This window comes from Patagioenas fasciata, chromosome 25 (assembly GCF_037038585.1).
Source record: "Patagioenas fasciata isolate bPatFas1 chromosome 25, bPatFas1.hap1, whole genome shotgun sequence".
In the NCBI taxonomy this organism is placed as follows: domain Eukaryota; kingdom Metazoa; phylum Chordata; class Aves; order Columbiformes; family Columbidae; genus Patagioenas; species Patagioenas fasciata.
In genome coordinates, this window is record NC_092544.1 from 2,710,876 (window position 1) to 2,735,459 (window position 24,584).

Consider the following 24,584-nt stretch of genomic DNA (forward strand, 5'->3'; position numbering starts at 1 on the left):
CACCTCCTCCGTACGGCCTGTGGGCAAATCACCTGTGGCTGCGCGGCCTCCTGGCCCGCTGGCTGCGGGAGGGCGGCGCCGCCCCGCCCCGAGCCGCTCTAAGCCGGGACAGGCGGCTCCGCAGTCCCGGCGCTCACCGGACGGTGCCCGCTGAGGCGCTCCCGGTTCCGGGAGGCGGCGGTTCAGCTTCCGGGTGAGGGGTGAGCGGGCGCCCGCCGCCGCCATGGCCGCGGGGCAGGAGGCCGCGCTGCCCCCCGGCCCGCCGCTCTGGAGGCCCGGCCCGGCCCCGCCGCCCGCCTGAGCCCGCCGAGCTCGCCTCGCCATGACCCCCTGGTAGGTACCCGCTCGCTCCTGGCGGGGCCCTGTCGCGGCCCCGGGGCACTGCTGGGCTGCGGGGGTTCCTACCGGGCCCGGCCCGTCGGTGTCTGCGCCCCGGCCCTGAGTCACTGGGGCAGCGGGGACCGAGCCGGGGGGCGGGAAGTTTCCGTCCCGACCCGTTGACTGGTCCCCCGTGGGTTCGGGTCCCCCTGTGGTTTTAGATTCCCCGTGGGTTCGGATCTCCCGTTTCCCTCCCGTGTCCGCCCCTGTCAGGCTCCTGCCCCTCGCTCTTCGCGGCCAGAGTGGAATTCCCTTGGATTTTGACAAGCGCTGAGTGTTTCAGCAAAGCACAGATAGATCTGTACTAACGTTCCTTCTGAGTCTTCATAAATGGCAGATTTAACTTTTTGTGCCTAATGATAGCTCATTAACCTTTGAAAACAGATCATGTTTATTACTTATGAAATAACGTTTTCATGTCACATCACCCAGAGCTAATTTCGATTTCAATAGCATACAAGGCTGTAAAAGAGCCTTAAGTATTAGGAAAGCTGAGAAGGAGCATCAGTGCTTTAATAATCTGTGCCTTGCGGAGCAAAATATGAAGCAAAACGTGTCTTTAGCTCCGTGTTTCTCAGCATTGCTGTTGCCTTGTCTCTCTGTGGTCCTGGCTGGTACCAGCCAGCACCAACATGCCTGCGATGACACGGCCAGGCAGATGCGGGGGTCAATTGGAGCCTCTGTTGTGCTTGTGGTCCTGCCTGGGTGTCCATTCTCTGGGGCATATTTCAAACTGAAATTTCCTAAATGGATCTTTTGAATCCGTTAGGCTGTGATACTAGGTGTTTTGCCACTGAAAGTGGTGGATGAGGAAATGACAAGGGTAATGGCAAAGGCAAGTGTGGCGACCTTCTGTGGTTCAACATGGGAAACTTGGTCACTTTGGATTTCGTCTTAGTGTCGTACATCGATAGTTACTTAGCAGCTGCCGAACTAAGTCACAGCAGATAAGATAAGCCATTCCTTTTTCCTCACAAATGCTCCACACTCTTCATAGCGTCGATTTGGTCTGTTCAAGAACATATCAATTGCCGGTCAATATTTTGTGCTTCTTATTTGTTTCCAGAGCCCTACTGCTGCTCACAAAGGCCATGGAGAAGAGGTTGGAAGCCAAGTTCAGCATTAGCGCCCAATTCCTGCTGCGACACTGCCTGGGAAAGCCAGCAAGGGAGCGGAGAGGTCTGCAGCTGCTCTGCCTGTGCGCCTGCCTGTGTGCCTTGTGCTCCTCAGCAGGTGATTCTTCTGTTCTCTCTGGGACCGTAGCTGTATTTTTTTAATGCTATTTATCCCTCTCGCTTGTTTAAAACATTCTGAGAGAAAAGGGAAGTTATTTATTGGTAGACATTGTAGCTGGTTTAAAAAACAAACAAAGCCCCACCCTTAATAATTGCCTAATGAGCTACCAAAGATGTGGGGCATGAGGGAAAATAATTTAACCTAAGGAATACCTGAAGCAGGTTGGGAAGGCAAGAACATTTTTTTTTAAGCCCTCAAATGTTAAGACTGTTCCCAAACACAGTATGTCAATAATCTGTATTTGCTCACAGTCAGTCGTTATGGGTTTTTTTAGTTCCTGTTCAAACTTGAGTAACCAGCCTCCTGCTCAAGTAAATAACCAAGTTGGTGGCTTGTATGGAAGCCTTCACATAACGGATTGTATTTTATTTTGCTTTTTTTTTAAGAAGTTCAGATTCTCACTTTTCAGAGAGATGCATTAAGGTCCTGTGAGTGTTTTGAGGCCACATCTTCACCAAGAAATCATGTTTTTCCTATATGTGCGTGTAGCATTCACCAGATCCCAGTTCAGAAGGTTTGTTTCTCAGTTATGTGAACATGTTCTCCAGGCTGCTGCTTAGTGAGTGTTTGAGGGCTGATCTGCTTTGGAAAGTTTAAACCTTGAAGGGTGATGCGTGTGCGGAAACAAATATAATTCTACATGACATAGTTATCCTGATGTGGACACTTTTTCCAATGTAGAGTTTTTGTTCTTTTGGTCTTGTTTGTGTCACTTAGGCAGCAGAGTTTGTTAAACTGAGGAGGAATTATGACTGCCTAGAAATTGGTGTGATCACGCGGAGTTACGCAAGAGGAGTTATTTTGACATAATTGGTTACATGTGACAGACTTTAAAAGTCTGTGGAGTCAAGTCTTTAATCATTAATCCGATATCAGGAGGGATTAAGTGCCTGGGCAAGTCTGTGAACCTGAGCTTATTAATAGAAACTGCTCTTGTCCGTTCCATTCCACTGCTGTTCAGCAAAGCCCCGAGCTGCATTGTCAGGATGGGAACTCCTGAGTTCTTGAGAAGAGCAGCGTTTTTTGTACTGTTTTACTTGGGAAGAAAAGAAAAAGCCAAGAAAAACAAACACATCTTTCCAGAGATGAACTACAAGTGTAGGCTGTGGAGCTCTGCTCCCTACCATGGTGCTTAAATGAATTGAGTGAATGTCATGTGTATGACTCTTCCCCAGGTGCGAGAGGAAGGGGAAGGTGGCAGCACGTAGATATCATGAACTTCGGGTAGCAGCTGTGATTTGGAGGGTCAGAGTTCCTCGCCAGCTCAGTAGTGTGGGGTTAAGTGTCCTTGTGACTGGAGTTTAAAGCCCTGAAGTCAAACACTTCAGGTAGCCTAAGGCAAACAGACGCCTGCATCCATTTGTGCTGTTCTGCTCTCACGGAGTTTTCCAGAGTTGGTGCTTTAGGAGGCACAGGTTGAGCGCTGCTTGTGAGCCCCAGGCTTGCACAGAAAGGTACCTTCCCTCTGCACTTCTCTGTGTTGCAGTTGGCTCTGGGAAAGCGTCCTGCTCTATGAGCCTGCCGTGAACTTTTCTTTATATGCTGTGGAGAAATGGGGTCTGAGATATTATAAATTAAATTCAGATTTCTTTATTTTCATGGAGAAAAAAGTTTCCCGTTTGCTTTACGTTCAGAAGCTCATTCTTGCCAGGCAGGGAGCCAGCTCTGGAGCGTGGCCTCCAGCTGCACCACTCAGCATCCAGTGACATCGTTCGTAAAGTAATCTTTAGTGACCTATTATCCCTTGGATGCTGAACACAGCACAGTGTAACAGTCCCATAGGTCATTAGTCTATTTTTAGGGAGTCCTTAATCTGCAGAGCTCTGAATTTTGGAAGCCCTTAATCCACTGATCCCTGCAAGCACTCTAATTTTTCATGCTAAGAAAAAAACCCCAAACATATGCAAAGCAGTTGCTGCTTTACTGCTGATCTGAGACATGAAGTAACTTGACTCTTCAAAAACGTGTTTGACAGGTAATTTCTGTCGTAGAAAGCCCTACGGTGGAGCAGGTGGTGAGAGCAGGCCTCACAGACCCCTGTTCTGGGAGATGTAACCTCAAATGGAGAATTTCAGTCAAGTGACTGACTTCAAACATCAGCGTGGAAGAGGAAAACCTGTTACTTTTGTGCTCTAAATTAATCTTAACAATAGTGATGAGGATCTGTTGTGCACTGCTTTAAAGGATTGAGAATTGTCTTTGTTTTCCCTCCCCTTTCCCAGATGCAAACTGGAACAGATCTAAATGCGAACCGGGGAGGATCGTGTTTGGTGGCCGTTTGAAATCGTGGGAAGATCATCATTTACAGCTTCTGGAAGGATTTCATACCATCTGGTCCTGTCAGAGCGCTTGCTGCCAGAGCCCCGCCTGTGATGCCTTTTGGTTCTTGGAAAATCTGTGCATCCAGGTGAACTGCGCTATGTGTGGCACGTGTCAGGCGAACAGGACTGGCGCTTCTGACTCTGTTTTGGTATTTTTAAAGAAATCAAAAAGCATGGAGCGCTCCTTAAAGTTTCAGACAGAAGGTGAGGTGAAGACCTGGTTGCACAAGTGGTTGGACTGGGACATCCCTGCACAGGGGAGAAAAAGGCTGCGGAGGTCATTGCAGACATGGAGCTTGGCAGGGAACAGGGTGGAAGTCCGGAGAGGGGACAGAGCAGCGAGCCCTGACGCTGAGGTTGTGGCCAGAGCACCGCATGGCAAATCCAGAAGCAGCCGAAGCGAAGCGGAGCGCTTGAAGGATCAGGTACTGAGGCGCTTAGTGGCAGACAAGCCAGTTCCCAAAGGCCATCCAAATCAAGAGGACTCGCTGACAGATGGACAGAACCCAAGAGAACAGAAACCCAAAAGCCCGTTCCCTCCTAACAGCAATAATGTGAATAGATCGAGTGATGCAGACGGTGTTGGTTTGTCATGGGTAAGTGGGATTGTTTGAGCAGAAACGGGGCGACCTTGGCCAGTTCTCACCTTCTTGCTCAATCTGCTTTATGTAGACTTTTCCTATCACTTCAGCAGATTTAAGTCAACCTTTCAGGATTTCTGTTTTCAGCCTCCTGTCAACGAGGCAAGGCCAAGGGTTGGGGTTTTTGTTTGGGTTTTTTATTGGGGGGGTGGAGGTTTTTTCCCTCCCTTTTCCTCAGTGGAATAAAGAGTCTCTGGGAAGGTGAGGGGAGCTGGATGTCGTGATGATGCTTGTCCTTTGTATAATCACACAGCGTACTTGCCGGCTGAGAAGAAAAGTGAGATGTGATGTCAGTGGAAGTGCCTGGGAGTTGAAAACTGTTACCTGTAATCCGCAAAACAAAATCAGCTGTTTTCCTTTGAGTGGTGAATCGAGGCAGTTAAATATGTTATTTTATAGACTCATGCGTGGACTTGCCAGTGCACTTCCATGTCAGCCTGCTTGCTTGAGGTGGCATCTTAATGCCGACTTTTCCGCTCAGTTTTTAGGACTACTTCAGCTTCTCAAATCCACAAGGCTCAGGTTGGCATTGGTTGAGTTAAACCAGTTAGTCTCTACTCCAAACATGTACAGTGTTAATCTAGTAAATCTAGGTGTTAGTCTTAAGGAGAAACTGGCACATTTAAAAATGGAAACATCATTTAACAATTGAAATCTGCAAATAGTGTTTTGAGCCTTATCACACCAGAAAGCCCATGAACTCGTGATGGTGAAATAGAAAGAATTCTGCTTTGTGAAGCTGTTCCTTAAATACGTTTTGCCGTGTTTCTAGGAATTGATACTGTTGGAGCCTGATGCCTTCTGGGAACTTGAGTGAATGCATTTCTGTCCCTTGTGTTCAAAGCCTGGGTGCAGGCAGGGCTGTGACTGCCGGAGCCCCCACCCTGCAGAGCAGGATGTGGAGTGGGGCCAAGGGCCACGGCTGAGAGCACCAGGCCAGCCTGGGAAATCACCCGCAAAAGCTTCACAAATGTTTGGTTTTTCCAGATCCCCGCAGCATTTAGGGCTGACTCAAAGTACTGCAGCGTTTCCACCCTTCTTGTTCTTTCCTCCTCTTGATATCTGATATTTACCCAGTGGCCCCATTCTATCTCCCTGCTTGTTGAGTTTGCAGTGTTGCGTTCTGAGTTGTCGTATCATTACCATTCAGTGCCTGTCCAATAAACTGGTTGCAAACACCAAATAATATGGATTAATCAGCTTCTGAATATTGCTGAGTATCCAGGATTTCCCATCTTTAGGAAGCACTCTCCGGTGTCATTAACTTTTTCTTCTCCTTACTGATTTTTGGAGGTCCAGATCTCTTGACAGAACGCAGGTTCATCAAAATAAAAACTTGTTACTAAAATCTATTTGCTGTGATGGAATTCCTGGCTGTCATATTTTTGAGGTTTAGAACAGAGTTTCTGAGGAGGAGAAAGAATTAAAACAATCCACCTTAACAGGCATATTGAGCTGAAGCTGGTTCTACACAGCCCTGGGCTAATTCCTTGGTTATTGAACCATCCAGCTTTTGCAGGGAAAATCTAAGGCAAGCTATGCAGCTGTCCTTGCACTGCTGATCTGTGAGTGGTTTAATTTAGGCCAAGGATATAACATTCAGGGCTTTATAGTTGGGAGGTGGCCAGTCTTTGCAGGAGGGAGATGCTCCATCAGGGAGTTGCGTTGGGCCAAAATAAGTAGAGTTACACATATGCTGAAATGGGTAGAATTTCACCTGGGCTGGATTTTGAAATAGCTCAGGTTCAGTACAGATTCCCCTGCTCTGGTTCCATCTGATAGATGCAGGACTCCTGGGGCACCAGGTCATTTATCCCTCGCCAAAGGCAAGCAGGGACTGGAATCAAGTGTTTGACACTTCTGTATTCATTCACTCAGGCCAGTGTGCCCCTTCTCTCGATTTCCTACGCTAATAAGACAGGACAGCTGGCAAACTTCTCATCTGCTCCTCATTTATCTCCAAGAATGAAATCTTCTGTTCTTTGCTTTAAAGAATTTGGGGTTATGGAGTAAAGATAAGAAATGTCTCAGCTTGCAAGCATTAGAGGCATTTTTGACTGTTACATTGCCCCAGGCAAAGCTTATCTAATTTGAGCTCTCTGCAGACATTTGGCTGTCAATTCATCCTGAAGACTTCTGGGAGGAAGAGGATCTCTCTTAACTGTAGAGTTAAGAAATGATTTGCCAAAGACTGAAAAACAACCCCAACGTTCTTGCAGAGAAGCCTTCACTGCTACTCCTGCCCTGGCTGGCTGTTGCAGTGTGTGTAGGATGGCTTTATTTTTACAACTGGTATTTAATGTTTCGTAAAGCCCAGGCCATCTGCCGAGCACGATGTTGCCCACCCTGGTCTAGAGCATTTCCAGTTGCTGTTTCCTGGCCTGAGTGCCAACAGCATGGTATGAAAGCTTGAGAGTATTTCCTCCAATATGAGCTCTTGAGTGGGGAGCCGTGGTGGGCAATTCAGCTCCAAAACGCTTCCCAAGTCAAAGTTGGTCATTTGCTCCATTTAAAACATTTAACAGATGTTTTCAAAATAGAGTCAGTGGAAGGTAAATTGTCAAGAGTATTGCCTGGCAGGCTAAGAACTGGAATGGGGCTAGGTACTGTAAAAGGAATTTTCTGATGAAAGAAAGGAAATTGTTCCTGCCACTTTGATTATTTTCAATCAAGTGGCTCATCCTGTATGGATGTGAGGGACTTTCTGCCCGCAAGCGCAGCTCTCTGCCCCGGCAGCGTCTCCCATGGCACGCACGCAGGGAGCTGTTTGCATCGGGTCACCTTGCTTTGAAGAGTAGCTCTGAAATAAATTCTCCCTTTGCTGCGATGATTTGATTATTGCATAAAAATGCCATTGCAATCTTCCTGCTTTGTGCTTGCCAACTGCACAACTTTAGAAAAAGGAATATATGGCCAAAATAAATGGCTCAAATGAACCCCAGTTCCTGGTCCCTGTTTCTTGTTCCTGGTCCCTGTTTTTTGTTCCTGTCTTATGCACTTCTCTGTTCTTTTAGCTCCACTCACTGCAATTTTTAGCATAGACAGGTTTGCCACATAAACAGCCATGGGACCTAATATGCTGTAACTAAATCTATGGTATTAACTGGTGTTCAGCTGTGCTAGAGATGGCGTATCAGCCGTGGAGGAAGAACATGGAGAAACAATTCCAAAGAGAGAAGAGGGAGCAATAAAACATCCTGCTTCTGAGAAAAACAAACCAGGGACTTTTCAGCCTGGTGGAGGTGACGTGCAACTTAAACAGAGTGAAACAAAAGTGCTCAAGTCAAGCTAACACAACTTTTTCCTTTACAGATCCCCACGGGAACACCCGCGCCAGACCCGTCAGTGCTGGCTGCGTTCTCCAGCCCTGTGGCACAGGGCTCAGCAGCCGCAGGGGAGACCGAGAAGCCTGGGCAGCCAGAGGACGCTTTGCTCCATCCTCACGCCTCGGATGTGTTGCCCACGGTCAGCCTCGTGCCAGAAAAAAGCACACCGAAGCTGCAGACAGCTACTTCAGTGCCAAGTGGTGTCCCCACAAACGACAGCATTTCTACAACCCAGACCAGCGCTGCTATGTCACCGAGTACAACGACCACCACACCAGGTGAGAACATCATCTGGCCAGGCTTTGATGACAAGCCCTTGCGGTACTGAAAAATAGAATTTCAGAAATCACGGTGCCTTTGAAAAAGCGCTGGGGTACGTGCTTCAGCGCAGGTGGTGGTTGGACCCCGTTAACTTGTAAGGTCTGAGAATGTGATTTCGGCACCATAAATCTCACAAGTTCCTTTCCCTTACAAGGGAACAAATGGAATGTGTGAAGGAAATGCTGCATCCAGAGCTGGTTTTGGCAGGAAGCTCATTGGATGCTGGTGCTGATGAGTTAGTATTGTTTTTAAGGGCTTATCCCAGCTAAAACTTGAAAATATATTCTAAGTGTCTTTAGTGGCTTGTGTTGGAAAAGTAATGTAGCCAGGGCCTCCTCGTTTTGCTAAATAATACAAAGATGGTGTGAAAGGCAGTTTTTCTAAACAGAGTTTTGGTTGGGTTTTTTTGTCTGATTGGTTTGTTTGTTTGTTTTTTTCCTGTTTCTCTTTCAATTCTGTGTTTTCCCCCCTCAGTTATGAAGGAGCTGGTGGTTTCTGCTGGAGACAGCGTCCAAGTGACTCTGCCAAAGAATGAAGTTCAGCTGAATGCGTTTGTGCTTCCTGAGCCGCCACCTCGTAAGGCTTCCCGGGGAGTTCTGCTGAGGGCTTGTGACAATGGCAAATAGGCATTATAAACAGCATTAAATAAGGATAATCTTGCAGATGTCTTTTGTCAGAGAACACTTTCCTGTAGAAATTTTTCATCCCGTGCTATTATCTCTCCCGGAAAACAGCACGACACAAAAAGCACTGAGTGTGCTACACAGTCATTAGATTTGGCAGGCAGCGTATTCCCTAAGAGTGTGTGAAGAAACAGCGGATCTTCAGCATCTGTTTGTGATATTTACCAATGGGTGACAAGCTGTCTTAACAAGCGATCCCTCATTTGGTGGGTTGCAGTCTGATTTGGGGTTGGTATGCTGAGGAAGACGTTTTAAACACTCCTCATTTCATCATGCAAATCCTTCACAGGTATTTGTAAAGGTCTTCTCTAGAGCTCTGTCCACAGTGGCAGTGGGAGGCTGCACTGCAAGTGTGTTACGTGTTGTAAAGCAACAGGGATAGGTGCATTCCTGTTCAAACACTGGCTTTGTGTTGTGTCTGCAGGATTTGAGAGTGTGATAAGGCTTTTCTCTTCTGTTATCCTGAAGCTGTGATTGTTCCAAAGCTCTTTAATGCCTTAGAAGCTGAGAGATGGGGTTTGGCTCCAGAGTAAATGTGTTTTTAGAAGCACAGATTGTCGCTTTCCCTGGGTATATTCCCAAAAAGCTGCGACTCAAATTCCAAGCTGTCTCATTTCTCCATAGCGCAGCAGAATGTGCCTTTTAAATGTTTAATGCCTTTGCTTTTCTTTAGCATGGCAGAAAGGCAGTCTTGTAAAAACTCATGTCTGGACCTTTTTTTTTCTTAAGGAACCACTTATTCCTATGAGTGGGAATTGATTACTCATCCAAAAGACTACAGTGGAGAAATGGAAGGGAAGCACTCACAGACTCTCAAGTTATCTAAGGTAAAGCTTTTTCTGCTTCGTATCCTGTTGTATTAAATGGCAAGTGGAGAAGACGGGGACCCTGGCAGCCAGGAAAGACTTGTACCTGATTTCAGGATGAACGGGAAATTGCAGAATGGGCAGGCAGCCAGCGTTTGACTGCAAGCTCTTCTATGTATCTTAGAAAACAGAGATTGATCTGGCACAAGAGAAAGAAGAAATTGATTTCAGGATTTAAGAACAAAGAGGAGAAATACTTCCCTTTGTAAAAATACGCAAGAAGAGAGGTGGTTTTTTCCTTCCACGCAGCCTTTCTCAGCTGAAATGCAACCTGCTAGTACAGATTCCTGTGCCCAGACAACCTGAACTAATCTCCGTTATCTCTCTTCTGTTTGCCTATTGTTGTTAGAAAATAAAGCTTGACTGGCAATCCTGGGGCACCTGTGGTAGAAAGAAATACTAGTCTCTGGTTTCTGCATAGCCATTGTAAACTAAAAGATACGTAATACTTTTTGGCATGGAAACCATCCCTTGCTGAGTATGTGTAGGTTGGAGCATAATTGCCTGTGTCTAATGTGCTGCTGTGCCAAGGGTGGTAACTGGACCTTCTCACAGCTCCTGAGAAGGTGCGACTGGCCTGAAGGTCAATAACTTGTCGTGTTTCCTTCCAGCTTACTGTTGGTCTGTATGAATTCAAAGTCGTCGTTGATGGGGAAAACGCCCGTGGAGAGGGTTACGTGAATGTAACAGTGAATCCAAGTGAGTTGGTAGGATTGTGTCTTTTCTTGACTTCGTCTGTCCCTGACAAACCATGATGCCTGTACCATGGTGTTTGGCGTATTTGACTGGACCCTGGTTTAACACAGTGAAAATTCATTGTGCTGTGAACTCAGTATATATATGTATTAAGTTATTTGTTGAGATGTGAAGTTTAGCAAATGCTTCATCATGGAAAGCCGCTGCTTTAGTAAAGACTAGCTGTAACTGGGTAAAAAGCATATAACAGCAGGAACACAAAATGAAGGGAAGTCAGAGTTTTGAAGCTCCTTTGGAGGTTATTTCCTTCCCTATCATTCCCAACCCCGTGCAGGTTAACTCCAATCTCATTCCTTATGATAAGACGCGGTTTGCAGATGGGCTGGTGTAGATACAGCAGCTTGTGCTCACTGTCTCACCACGTCTCAGCTTTTAGATGGCCCGTGTAAAGAAGCAATCACAGGTTCTGCATTGCCTTTTATGCAAAACCCTGAATTTTGTACACTTCAGCAAGACTTTTTCTCCAAGCTTTGTGGGCAAAGAAGTGCTCTTGCACTCCCTAAATTAGCAAGAGTGTGTGGCTGGCCTTCTGGATGCTGTTGCTGATCATTTCCTTATAAGCAGTGAATCTGCAGCTGGCAGCATGCATCAAAATCATTCATTTTTCAGAGCAGCAGCTAAACTTTGGCAAGAAGCTGTAGGTGCTGCTCTGTTCAAGTGGTCTGTGCTGAAATACTTGCCCCAGTATGGGAGAACTGATGCAGCGCAGCCATTTCCAGAGCATTAGTGTGGCAGTTTGCCTCCTTCCTTGTTTAAATCCCTTTTGTTAGCACTGTTTCCCCACGCTGGTGTACAACTTGCTGATAGCACGAGTCGCTGTGATTGATTGTGCAGTTCGCTGTGGTCAGTCTGATTGGTGGTGCAGCAATTCCACGCTCTGGACTCACTGACTGCGGCACTGAGGGGTAAATAGGGCTGGGAAGAGGATGTGCAATGTATATTCTGCTTGCTGCTCATGGCGCACAACAGCAGAGTGGTTTTTCGGAGTTCCTTGGCAGGGTGTTTTTATTGCGATCTGCCTGTAGATGTCGTTATAACAGCTTGGTTGTTGTTGCAGAGCCTCGGGTGAATCAGCCTCCTGTTGCCATCGTGTCCCCGCAGTTCCAGGAGATTTCACTGCCAACCATTTCCACGGTTATTGACGGCAGCCGTGAGTACCCACAGTTTAAAGGGCAGTGCTCTAGCAAGCCCAGTTTCTGTGTGTTTGGTTCTGGGCTGACCCTTTGGGTAAAGGTTAAGAGGAACTGGCCGTGACACGATCAAACACGCTCTAGTGAAAAGAATCAGCCTCTCTTGTCAGGAGAGGGGAATACACACATGACAGCATCTCTCCATGTTTCCTTTTGAAGGGCACTGGCCTGAGCCAATTCCTAAAAAAGGAAAAGCTCTAGAGGTTGCTGCTTAGAATAAGAAAAACGACTGTCGGTCAAAATTACTGGCCTCTTGTGTTAAGCTTCAAACATTATTAGCTAACACAGCACCCTTCCTGATTCTGGCCTGCACTAGAGTTTTCAGGGGTTTCTTTAAGTATATTCAGGTTGTCTTACCCCAACTAGTATTTTGTTAGAATTTTGGTTTGGGCTTTTTGTCATTCCCCAGCACACATACAAACCTGGGATTAAGAATGTTTGAGTATCCCTGTGAAACAAGGTAGAGAAGAGGATACAGTTTGTGTATCTGGGCACAACAGAGACCTCTGGGCTTGGACCAAACCCACCTTTGGCTGCTAAGCCCAGTGCTGGAGTAGGGAACTAAACACCCGGGGTTTGTGAAGCATTTTCCAACTCCTCGTATGTTCATTTCTTCCACAACTGAAACAGAAAGCACTGATGATGATAAAATTGTCAGCTATCACTGGGAAGAGCTGAAGGGTCCTCTGCGGGAGGAAAAGGTCTCTAGCGACACTGCCATACTGACACTGACCAACCTGGTACCCGGGAATTACACATTCAGGTGGGTTATACCTGCAAGAGTTGATCAATTCTCATCCCTTAAAGTGTTAGTCTGGTTTAAAAAAAAAAAGGTGAAACAGGGTGAGAACTCTGTTTTGTGACGTTCTCTCTCTCCACTCCTACATTTCCAGGTAGTTTCATAGCTTTGCACTTCAGAAGAGATAAGCTATCCAGCTACTTTTGATTCTTAAGTTGTAGCGCTGGTCTAAGATGATGGCAGAAGGGAACGTATGGTCTGCCAGCGCTACAAAATGTCTCTTGAAATGTCAAATCTAAACTGTTTGGGTAAAGGCTTAGGAAGAAATGCAGTCTTTAAATCCAGTTTTCAAATGCAATGTGTTTGTCCCAGATAAGTGAATGAAACTTAATGGTTTTCTGCATGTACCTGAGTAGTAGACAGTAGCTGATTTTACTTCAGTGTTCTGTGTTTTTCCTTTGCTCTGCATTTTGGTGTGATGTCCATGTGCTGCATCAGCAGTTCTAGTTAAAATAAAGTAAACGCGAGTGTCCATAACTGAGCATTGTTTTCTTCCAAAGCAGTTGGTATGTGAACTAATCAGATTGATGCTCAGATCCAGATTTAGCAGAAAGCTGCTTTTGGGGTCCTGGCCCTACCTGTAGAAGCACACGGTGTTCAGGGCACTGGTGGGTTATTAATGAACTTCTGTGTCGTTGTTAATGAACACCTCCCATTGGGAAGCGGTGTCATACTCAGGGAGATCTTTTCCATTACAACTGTGTATGTAAAAGCTGCTGATCTTTCACTAGGGTGGTTTAATCTTGGAACTGGTTGGTAGATTTCGAGTTAGAGGTGGACGTGACCGAATTTCTTGCATCACTTTGAGGCTGATAATTGTGTGTTTGGGGGAAATTAATACTCAGGAAAAGCACTGTTGCCTCAAACCATAGGGGTTTTTCACTTCTTTAAAAAAATTACTCTCCTGGTCTTGAAAGTGTCTTAAGTTTCTAATTCTTCTTTTGCATTTCAGTTAACTCCAGCCAGTGTTTTGGGTTCAGCTGGATAATCTTGACTCTTCGCTGCCTTTTTTTTTCAGTCTAACAGTAGTGGACTCAGATGGTGCCAGCAACTCCACCACTGCAAACCTGACTGTGAACAAAGCCGTGGATTATCCTCCAGTGGCAAACGCAGGCCCAAACCAAGTGATCACCCTTCCTCAGAACTCCATCACCCTCTATGGGAATCAGAGCACCGATGATCACAGCATCGTCAGCTACGAGTGGCTGCTCAGCCCGAACAGCAAAGGGAAGGTGATGGAGATGCAGGTCAGTGTGGCTCTCCCATGCTCATGCTGGCTCTTGCACTAGCTGGCTTTTTTTTCTATAATCAAATAATTTTAAAATTACTCTTAGCAAATGACTTATAATCCTACAAAACCAGCACGTGATGATTAAATATATGCTTAAAACTAAATCCTCATGAAGCTGGTATTGGCTTAGTGCCTGAGCTGGTGCGCCAGTCTGGCCACAGGTTTTCACTGGCGTCCTGTTTCCTTCCTTGAGCGATGCGGTTTTAAATACTGCTCAAGAATGGACGATGAAGAGAAATGAAAACCTGATGGCTTTGGATTCTGATGCTTTTTACAGCAGCTCTCAGCACAACTTGATCACACTTTAACCTGCTAGGGAAGCGCGTTCTTTCTCTGTTCGGTTGCTGACTTCTCAGAACATCAGTGGTAGCGGAATCAATGGTGGTATAATAGGGATGCCTAAGTGCCATCCCCAGGTGTGGAGCCAGACTGAGGCCCTTTGAATCTGTTGATAATAGTTGTTTTAGAAGCAGGATCTTCTGATCTATCATCTGTGTAGGGATTATTTTGAATACATGACTATGTTTTCTCGAAGGGGGTGAGGACACCGGTCTTACAGCTCTCGGCGATGCAAGAAGGCGATTACACTTACCAGCTGATAGTGACGGATTCCGCTGGGCACCAATCCACTGCAGAGGTCACGGTGATAGTCCAGCCAGGTGAGCTGCTGCTTTTGCCGCTTCCATTCCAGGGTTAGAAGCGAGCATCAATCTGTCAGCATCCTCTAGGTCTCACGGGAGCTTTGTGCTGCTTTCAGAAAAGCTGCTTAATTTAAGACCGTTCTGGGCTGGTATGTTGCTGATGAATGAACAAAATCATGTTTCTAGGAATATTGCCTTTCTAGGCTGTTCTCTTATTTTACACAATGTGGTCTGATTGAAGTTATCCCACTGCAATGGCAGGGTTGTATTTCCAAGCAGCTGTCTCTGCCCACAGTGCTGGTCCTGGGACAGGAGCAGGAGAAGTGGAGCAGTGCTTACAGAATGAGAGCAAAAATCAGAACCCCTCGATTTTCTTCTCATTTTATTGCAGATGTGTGAATGAAACGCTGATCTGAACTCTTAACTGCTTTTAACCTCACTTTTTCTGAGTACAAGGTTGAGATAACAGGCAATAAGCATACCAGGGATCATGGAGAAACTTCTTAATGCTGGGGCTTTAAGCTCCACCTTTTACGGTATGTGTATGAAAAATATTGCAATCCTTTTTCAGAGAACAATAAGCCCCCGAAGGCGGATGCTGGTCCAGATAAAGAATTGACTCTTCCTGTGGACAGCACCACTCTGGATGGCAGCAAGAGCTCAGATGACCAGAAGATTGTCTCCTTTCTTTGGGAAAAAACACGGTGTGTATCCTCTGTAATCAGGTAACAGCAGGGCCTTCTGGCTTGGTTAATGTTCTCTTCTTCTTGTCCTGCTTACCTTCAAACTCTAAATTCCCTGAAGTGCTTCAGGGAGTTCAGGAAAAAGCCTGTGAGCAACTTGCGGTAGCTTTTTCTGTTTTCTAATGCAAAGTGTGCAAAGCTCTTAGAAATGAAGAAACTATTTTTCTTTATACTTTTCCTTAAAAAAAAATGGCTTATTGTGCAGTTTATGAGCTGATTTTGCTGAAAGTACCACTTTTGGTAAACTTTACTTAAATGCTGATATCAGTGCTCCCCTGATTTAAAAATAACCAAAACACTAAACCACCAGAAATCACGGGTTTTGTTCCTAGGGCTGCACTTTCGCTTTTGATTCTCTTGTAACTGGAGAAAACAATTTTGCATTTTGTCGTGGACTCTCTATTTCCAGGCAGCTGTGTGTTTGCATCCTCTGCTTGAGCTTGAGCCTCCTGCTTGGTGTGACACAAGCTCCCGTGACCTGTGCCAAGTTCAAGCAGATCCTCTTGTGCTTTGGTTAGGGGCCCCGATGGTGTCAAGCTGGAGAACGCCAACAGCAGCATTGCCACTGTAACCGGCCTCCAAGTTGGGACGTACGAGTTTACTCTGACGGTTAAAGACGAGAGGAACTTGCAGAGCCAAAGCTCCGTCAACGTCATTGTCAAAGAAGGTATGTCCAGGCATGTGCTGAGCTGCCTCACACAGGTTAACTCTGAGCAGTTCAGCAAAACCCACGTTCAGAGGCGTGCCAAAATGAAAAATAGGTAAAAGATAATGTGGATAACACTGAAATGTCTTTAACCCAAGGCTCTGCCCTTTCTGGAGGAGCGGTATCTTCAGCCAAATGCTGCGATACATTGTTTCCCTTCTCCTCCCCTGGGGTTAGACAGGGATTTCCAAAGATCTAATGCAGCAGTTTTTGTTTGAGTATGACCAGATTTTTCTCCAACTGCTTTCTTTCTGTTTCCTTAGAGATAAACAAGCCGCCGGTTGCAAAGATCGCTGGAAATGTTGTCATCACCTTGCCCACAAACACGGCTGAGCTGGATGGATCCAAGTCCTCTGATGATAAGGGAATTGTCAGCTACCTGTGGACCCGGGACGAGGGGAGCCCTGCTGCTGGGGTGAGCTTGGTTTTCTTAAACGGCAGCACCACAAAACTCAGTGAGAGATAGCGCTGGCAGCTCCTGAGGAAACATAAGGCTGATTGTTGGCACCCGTTACCTTTGATATCCTTAAGTGTGACGATCTGTCATGCTAGTTTGATCCTTTGTTTCCTGATACTTATTTTGCTCTGCCTTCCAGGAAGTCTTAAATAATTCAGACCATCATCCCGTCCTCCTCCTGTCCAATCTGGTAGAAGGGACCTACACGTTCCACCTCAGAGTAACAGATGCCAAAGGAGAGAGTGATGTGGAAAGGACCACAGTGGAAGTGAAACCTGGTGAGTCTGGGTTTTGTGCTGTACCACGCATGCCTAGAGAGCACTAGCAAGCCCTATGTATGGATACGGTGTACTGAGATTAAAATGTGTGGTCTAGTCCAGCTCAGAACTGTAAAAGTCAAAAGTTTTGGGGGATGTGATTGTATTTTCATGTGTTTTTGTTGGGGCTGACTCTTCCTGCTTGCTGTTACCTGTGAAAGTCATTGACTTTGTCTCTTCCTACAGTGTGGATCTGTAATTTTAGAGACCTGACTTGTACGCAGACTGTTAAATAGAAGTTCTAAAGATCTGTATTATGTGTGTTCTCGCCAGATCCTAGGAAAAATAACCTTGTGGAGATAATTCTGGATGTTAATGTGAGCCAACTGACTGAGAGGCAGAAGGGTATGTTCATCCGACAGATCGGGGTGCTGCTGGGGGTCCTCGACTCGGACATTACCGTGCAGAAGATCCAGCCGTACACTGAGCAAAGGTGGGGTTCGTCTGGGGGGTACACAGAGGGAAATTGCTTGCGGGTCTAGTAAAACAAGGGGATTTTTCTCTTGGGAAGCAGATTGGGCAATCGAAACATGTAGAGATGCTGCTTAACATGGCTATTCCTGCTTGTTTGGGTCAGAGGTGTGTTGCCAAGCAGGTCTTGGGTAGATAAAGCACTGAAAAAGGGTCAAGGGATGTGCTTAAAGTCATGCAGCAAGTCAGCAAGAAATCTGCAGTTATACTTTGGGCTTTCCTGAGTTGAGTAACGTATTCATTCCTTCGTGTCCAAGTTGCCTGCTGTAGCAGTAAAATCAGAATTCATTGTCTGTGCAAACCTAAAGAGCTCAGAACAGAAGAGCCAGCACTTTTTGTTGTAATATTACCTTTCTATCCCTGCCATGGCCAGGCCAGTTGCCACTGTTCTTCACTGAGTAAGGCAAGTAAGGGATTCTTGTAATTAATGCTTCATCTGTTTAGATGCTTATTAAGTAGACAGACAAGAGGGAAGTGTTATAAAAGAGCAGAGATTATTTTCTGACAGATGGCTTTAAGATCCCATTTTTGCCTCGACGATCAAAGTAACTTGTACTGTTTAAAAAAGACACTTTTTTTTTTCCCCTCAGCTGCCAGTTTATTGTTTTTTTGTGTTTTGTTTTGTTTTTTTCCACATATTCTGAGAGCTTCACTAATATCCTGTTGACTCATAGGCTCGCTGGTAATAAAAAACCTGAAACATCCATGCATCCCTTTGTGAATCTGAAGGATACACAGGACTCTGCAAACCTGGCAAGCGTAGTGGAGCAAGTTGTTCTGTCATAAAGTTAATGCAATGACCAGCTCTACCATTATTGCTGTCAAGATGGAGCCAGGAGTCTGGCCTTCAAATAAATAGGAGATTCAGAATAAACCCCTCTAGTGACAGACTGGGGAGAATGGCTCTCTACCTGATGAGATTAATCGTTTTTCTCTGACTTGCAGCACGAAGATGGTGTTTTTTGTGCAGAACCAGCCTCCCCACCAGATATTCAAAGGACGAGAGGTCGCCTGGACGCTGAAAAACGAACTACGGAAACAACAGTCAGACTTCCTCATCTTCCGGGCATTAGAAATCAACACAGTCAGTAAGTACGAGTCGCTGTGGCACGGGCTCTGCAGGGACTTCCTGTCTTGAACTATCCCATCCCATTTCTGCCTCACCCGCGAGCCGTTCGCTTGACCTTGCTGGTTTTGGTCCCTAGCGTGTCAGCTGAACTGCTCCGAGCACGGGCGCTGTGACTCCTTCACCAAGCGCTGTGTCTGTGACCCTTTCTGGATGGAGAACTTCATCAGGGTGCAGATGGGGGACGGCGAAAGCAACTGCGGTACGTGCAGTCTCCCTGGGACTGTTCATCTTTGGAAAGCGTTTGAAAGCTGGGGGGCAGAGTAACGGGTACGTGCCTTCTCACGATATCTCTGACATGATGCTGACAGGAGGAGGTAGTCCCTGCCCTGGGCTTGCTACACGTTACCTTCTAGGCAGGCGATATTTGATAGGGAAGTGACTCCTTCAGACCCTTGGTGAACACACACTAAGGGTTGAGACCATTCTTAGTGTAGAAGTCACACGTGCCACAGGAAAAGCAAGTTTTATACATCAACAGACATTGAAAAATGCCCTTGTGCAGCGAGTCCATGCACGCAATCTCAAGCCTCTGACTTCCGTAGGTGAGTCAGTGGTGCTGGCAGTGATGGATGCTGGACTCGAATTCTGCAAAGGGTCAGGCCTTTCTCTTTCCAAGAATATCACCCAAAGCACACGCTGTCAGCTTTCTGAGGTGCCCAAATGTATTTATCTCTGCTGTGTTTTGCTTTCAGAGTGGAGCGTGCTGTATGTGATCATCGCATCTTTTCTCATTGTGGTTGCCTTTGGAATCCTGTCCTGGATGGTGATCTGCTGTTGTAAGAGGTAGGAGAGAGGCTGTAACCCCCCCTGTATCGGTGCTTCTGAGCCAAGTAGCTGCATGGGGAGGTGCAAGATTTGAACCCATCGTCCCAACAGGTCATCTGTGATGTTAGTTTTTGTTACTCGGTGTTTCTCGTGAAATATTGAAGTCCTAGAACTCTGGATTCAATTAAGAAGCAAGATTTGGATTGGCCCTTAAATGTGCAACTAAAGCAAGGTTTTTAATGCTTTACATAATCCGAAATAAGCAAGTTAGCTTTGAAAATCAGAGTTGTTTTTTTACCTGGCTTTTTTAGAAGTGGGCTGCCTCTTAATTCCTTCTCTTACCTTTCAGACGAAAAGGAAAATCCAAAAGAAAAAGCAAATACAAGATTTTGGATGCAACGGATCAAGAAAGCCTGGAGTTAAAACCAAATCCCAAAGCAGGTAAAACATGAGAAGGAAGAGCTCAGCGTTTCCACAGTGCTGACTAAGAACGCTTTTCCTCAGCGGGCTCAAAATCCCAGGGTGAAGCAAACTGTGTGGCTACAGACCTGCTGGACCACGCTGGTCACTTGTCCTCAGGGCTCTTACCCATGTTTTCCTGGCCACATTGCTGGCCTAGAGCCTGCAAAGATCAGTGAGTTAGTTCAGGCTGGGTCGTTTTTGCTGTGATTGTACCTGATACCCGTGGTCACCTGCTGACTGACCGGGAAATGTGGGAAAACCTCTTGTAACGGTGTGGGGAAAATAGTCTGTGATCCATGTTTGCTAGTGGAAAATAACTGCTCATCCTGGTGTTATCCCATTTATTGGTGATCCAGCGAAGGGAACAGTGCCTGGAGCAGCATTGGAGGGCACTGCAGCAAGAGCTGATGGGACAAATCCTCCCAGAACCCGCCTGCCCCAACTGCACAAATACAGATACTCTTGAAAAAAAAGGGTGTATTTTCCTCCCTCAGCACCCAATTCTGCTTTAATCTGACCATCTGTCACCTCGCACAGAAGAGCCCCACTGTTAAATAAAGGGCTCGTTGTTCTGCAGTCTGTAGCAAATGTGCCTCAACCATTTGCTCTCTGGTAACTAAACTCATCCTGCTCCTTCTGAGGCCGGCTGCTGACTAAAGCCTTTTTCCCTGCTAGATATGTCCAGGGAGCATTCTGCTAACAGAGGAAATGTTGCATTTCTCCATTAAGGAAAAGCTAAATTTAAATATTCCTCTGCTGACAATATCGGTAAATGTGTCTCTCCTGTCCTTGTGCGTTAATCTGAATGCAGCCCGCTAATTTATGTCTCCTCCCTTGCAGGCAGGAGAGGCAGAGATGAGAGTAGGGAGGGTGGTAAGAGTGCAGCCATCTTCCCTCACACACCTGCGTGTTCTCTTTGCTCCAGCCGTTAGCCCTCAGAGAGCTTTTTAGACAATGCCTTGAGCAAGGTCAGGGAGACAGAGCTCCCATGTGTACTCACAGCCCTTTCCAGTGTCATTTGCTTTCCTACCTGTTTGTTGGACTTTGCACTGTCTCCCAGTGTCGTCCTGACCTCTGTGGTGCCAGGGTGTCTGAAAAAGGATCGCTTTGGCTTCAGTGTTTGAGGGAATAAGTGACAGAAACGGGGAATTCTGATTACACTGCCTCTTTGACGTGAGAGGAAAAGGAGACTTAAAGAGGGAACGGAGTAAGGTGAGGTTGTGTAACCCTGGAATCTCTCTCCTTCAAGGCGGCAGACAGAAAGCCCAGGTCCTCAACACCAGCCTGATGCACTCGGAGTCCGAACTGGACAGCGATGAAGCCATCTTCACCTGGCCTGACCGCGAGAAAGGGAAACTGCTCCGCAGCCAGAACGGCTCCTTGCGCAATGGACAAGTGGCGCCCAAAGCCAAGAGCCAGAGGGAGGAAATCCTATAGCTCCCTGGGGCGGCCGTCGCCGAGCTTGGTGGGAAAGGCCGCTCCTGTCCCCGTCCTACGCCGACCTTGGTGGCCGGTTTGATGAGGACAACGCTGCTAACTTGTTTCACAGAAAATAACTTTGTTTTTGTGGGTTTCTTTTCATTCAGTTAAAACTGGTTGTACTTGAATTTGAACTTCAAGGGAAATCAAAGGGAGGAGAAAGCAACTGTGAACTCCGGGTGAAGCGTCGGAAAGGACAGAGCTGGCGTCTGGAGAGCGGCAGGACAGAACCACTTGGAGCGACCGTGACTGCAGGACCCCCCTGGCCCACTCGAACTGCATGGAAGAAACACCCGGGACTTCGGACTTCAGCTCCACGGCAGCTCCTTGGAGGAGGAAGGTTGAGGCTGCGCTTTGAGCTGTGCTCTGAGCTCCCTTCAGGCTCCTACAGCCTACCACGGGTTACTTCTGCTATCAAACGGCTCTTTTTCTCTTTTCCTCCCACCTTCCCTAATGGTTTAAGCACTATTTTAATTTACACTTGCCCTTTCACATGCACTTGGCTGCTTTTGGAGTGTAGAGGATGGGGAATCTAAACACCATGGTCACACTCCATCAGCTCGTGGGTAGGAGGGGGGTTTGTAGCTGTTCCAAATTACTGACAGGCCCTTCTCACTGGGAGCGTTGGTGACACGGTGGCATTTGGGGTGTGAAAGGCTGTGGGGATTGCCTGGGCTGGGACACCCCTCTGCGCTGGGGGGACGCCCGCCTGTGCTACCTGTGTCGAACGTCTGGCTGAATTCCGAAGCTGTGACATGTGCAGTGGCCCCAGCACCTTCCGTGGGTCGCCAAGCCGTCCGTGAGTCTGGACATTAACCATATCTCAGTTATGAAATGCCATATACTGTGGTTTTTGTTTTGGTTTACCTGAAAATTTGCACAAGCCAGGCAAACAGGGGTTGCTACCTTGGGTCCCCAGCAGCTGGCTGCGCCCTCTGCCCGGCAACTTAGTGGCCTCACATTACTGGAAAAGGGAACTTGGTAGCCGAGGCCATTGCATGGTGAGTGCCGGTGGCGCTGGCCGCGTGTCAAGGCTCTGGCACTTGGGGGGTCCTTTCCTGTACCCCTCCGTTATCTCACTGTGCTGCTTTCACGAGTGGCACCCCTGTCCTTGGGCAGGAATCAGCCTCTTGCTGGCGTGAAGGATGCCACTGCTCCTCTGGATGGGTGTGTGGCTCATTGCCTTTCTTCGTGTTTAATTTAAAAACTGGAAACTTGTTTTGTTGGCTTTTTTTTTGAGCTATGAAAGCCAAAAAGGCTTTAACTTCCTCGGTTGTATTTATATTGCTGCACTACTGATTTGTGTTGAGCTAGATGAAGATTAAACACTATTGAATGGGAGGGAATGTTCCCTCGCTGAATGTAGTCATGGCTGCTGCTAAGTTCATTTCCCGACCATCATGTCGTCCTCGGGCACCAGCGCTGGAGCCTGCGGCTCTCCCGACCATCAGCCTGGAGCCCTCCCGGCTCTGCCAGGCGCAGGACTTGCTCTCACTTGTCACCATCATGGCAGGGCCACCCTGCGGCTTGTCCGTGTGGCTCAGCGCCAGCGTCCCCTTCCCGCTGTCCTGCACCCGCTCTCCCGACGGCTCCTTCCCTCCCAGGACCACACACGGATGGGGCTGACACCGCGATGCTCCCGGCGACGTGACGTCTCGAAGGGACACGGCCCAGCACCGGCTGCAGCCGCTGCTGTCAACTGGGCGACGGCCGGACGCTTAACTCTTGGGTGACACCACTCTGATCCCTTTGTTTGGATGTAAGGTGAACAAACTGACAAAACGTGGTTTTGAAGGTGCAGGGAGGGATCAAATGTGGTCCTGGGACTGCGCCTGGAAGCGGGTTGTGCTGTTGGAGCAGAGACATTGGATTCTCTCTGATTGTGGTCCTTGTGCTTTTTGAGCCTCTTGTCCCTGCCCGTCTGGGGAAGTCCCCCTGCAGCCAGTGGGGCTCGGCCATGGGGCACTGGTAGCTGCAGGGATCAGAGCCCCTCGTGGGGGGCAGAGGCTGCTTTCAAACAAGCCGAGCTTCTCCTTACGGAGGAGGGAAGAATTAAAATCCGTGCAGCTGTTATCGCCCACACCTTTGTTCAGCGGAGGCTCTTTTCCCATCCTCGCATCTGGCCGCGGGTGCCACACGCTGGGGTTGGCGTGCGTTAACGGGCAGCACCGCCCGCCCAGGATGCGTTTTGCGGTGAGCTCTGGCATTCCTTCCGTGCCGAGCGGCTTGGTCAGGCAGCTGCCTCGCTCATTAGTCATTTGTCATTGCCGAGCGCGGGTTTGTGACAGTGGGTTTGTGACAGCAGAGCGCAAGCTCCTCTTAGGCTCCTGGCTCCCATTTGCACTCCCTGGCTGTGTCCTACTCCTTGCCCCACGTTTAACCCTCAGTGCCACGCAGGGGAGCAGGGACCTGCAGCAACGTGGGAGCAGGAGGGAGCCGAGGGGACCCCCTAGACTGGGACAGGGACCCCCGGACCCGGGGGACAGGCGGACTGTCTGCTGTAGCGCACCGTGGACAGGCAGCTCTCCCAAGGTGTGTGCACACAGAGCAAAGGCGGGATGTTGAAGTCCCTCGCCACGCTCTCCTCCTCCCCAGTGGAGTCCCCAGTGTCACCGCTGGTGTGTCCCCGAGCACGGTGACCTTGCTGGGGAAGGTCTCTGCATCGCTCTGCATCGCGGTTGCACAATTAGAGACGCTGGCTACGGGTTACCCATGCGTGGAGGTTAAAAGCTGAGACATCTGTTTGACGAACCATCAGCTTCACTTGATTTTGTTTTCTTTAACGTATTCAAACACTGGTTAAGATGTTTGGAGTGAATGTTGCGATCTAGTTTTAAAACAATTTGCTCTTCAATCTTTTCTTTATTCTTCTGTGTAGCGGGGCTGCTCAACCTGTCTGAACTTTGGTTTAACAATGTTTGTTGATTGTGGTGTTACTTGGATCAAGACTAAAAGTAATTTTTCTAAATGAAATGTTTTTTGCAAATAAACAGGGAAGATGTTTTGCTGCTGCTCAGCTTCTTTCTCCAGTTTCACACGTGGGATGGTTCCTAATGAGACAACTCGGTGAGTGTTCGCTCCCGGCGAGGGACAGAGGTGGCTGACGCCCCTGGGGAAGGGGCTGCGTGGATGTGGCTCCCAGCACTGTGATGCTGAGACCAGGGCACCGAGTCGGGAGATCAGAGCAGCTGCAGACCCAACCCTGAGCTCCCCGGCTCTGCTTGTCCCGCCCCGAGCAGCGCTCGTGAGCAGGAGGAGTTAAAAAAGCTGGAGCCTGGTGGGAGTGCAGCTTTTCCTTTCTGCGCACATTCTCACCCTCCCCTTGCGCTGTCCTTGCTCCAACCATGTGCATCTGGCGCTGCTCCCCATCTCCTCCAGTCACCAGGATTCCCTGAGCTGCTGCTTCACCTCTTCCAACCGGGCTCTCCCGGCCTCGGTGTCCGCAGGGACAGCAGCTCCTACACCTGCCATGGGGGTGACACAGTGACAGTAACGACGTGCTGGTTACGGGGAGAGCACGGCTGTTGGGAGCAGCATCGCTGCTGC

At 47.8% G+C, this 24,584-nt stretch overlaps 1 protein-coding gene across 1 annotated transcript; it reads left to right on the plus strand.

The window, feature by feature from the left end:
* The first annotated feature begins 135 nt into the window (after positions 1-135).
* On the plus strand, positions 136-22,403 carry KIAA0319L (KIAA0319 like). The gene is made up of 21 exons (XM_065857081.2): positions 136-333; positions 1,445-1,611; positions 3,897-4,591; positions 7,949-8,240; positions 8,758-8,859; positions 9,696-9,793; positions 10,444-10,531; positions 11,646-11,738; positions 12,409-12,541; positions 13,596-13,824; positions 14,404-14,527; positions 15,081-15,213; positions 15,771-15,919; positions 16,222-16,373; positions 16,555-16,693; positions 17,006-17,165; positions 18,149-18,291; positions 18,409-18,531; positions 19,025-19,115; positions 19,447-19,538; positions 20,809-22,403. Exons 2-21 carry the CDS (start codon positions 1,470-1,472, stop codon positions 20,994-20,996), a joined length of 3,366 nt encoding a protein of 1,121 aa, XP_065713153.1. The 5' UTR covers positions 136-333; positions 1,445-1,469; the 3' UTR covers positions 20,997-22,403.
* The last annotated feature ends 2,181 nt before the right edge of the window (positions 22,404-24,584 follow it).

Coding starts and splice junctions, on each gene's coding strand:
- KIAA0319L (XM_065857081.2), top strand. CDS start 1,470: ATGGAGAAGAGGTTGGAAGCCAAGTTCAGCATTAGCGCCCAATTCCTG. Junction 13,825..14,403: donor GGAAGGTGATGGAGATGCAG/GTCAGTGTGGCT, acceptor GTTTTCTCGAAG/GGGGTGAGGACACCGGTCTT. Junction 15,214..15,770: donor TTTCTTTGGGAAAAAACACG/GTGTGTATCCTC, acceptor TGCTTTGGTTAG/GGGCCCCGATGGTGTCAAGC.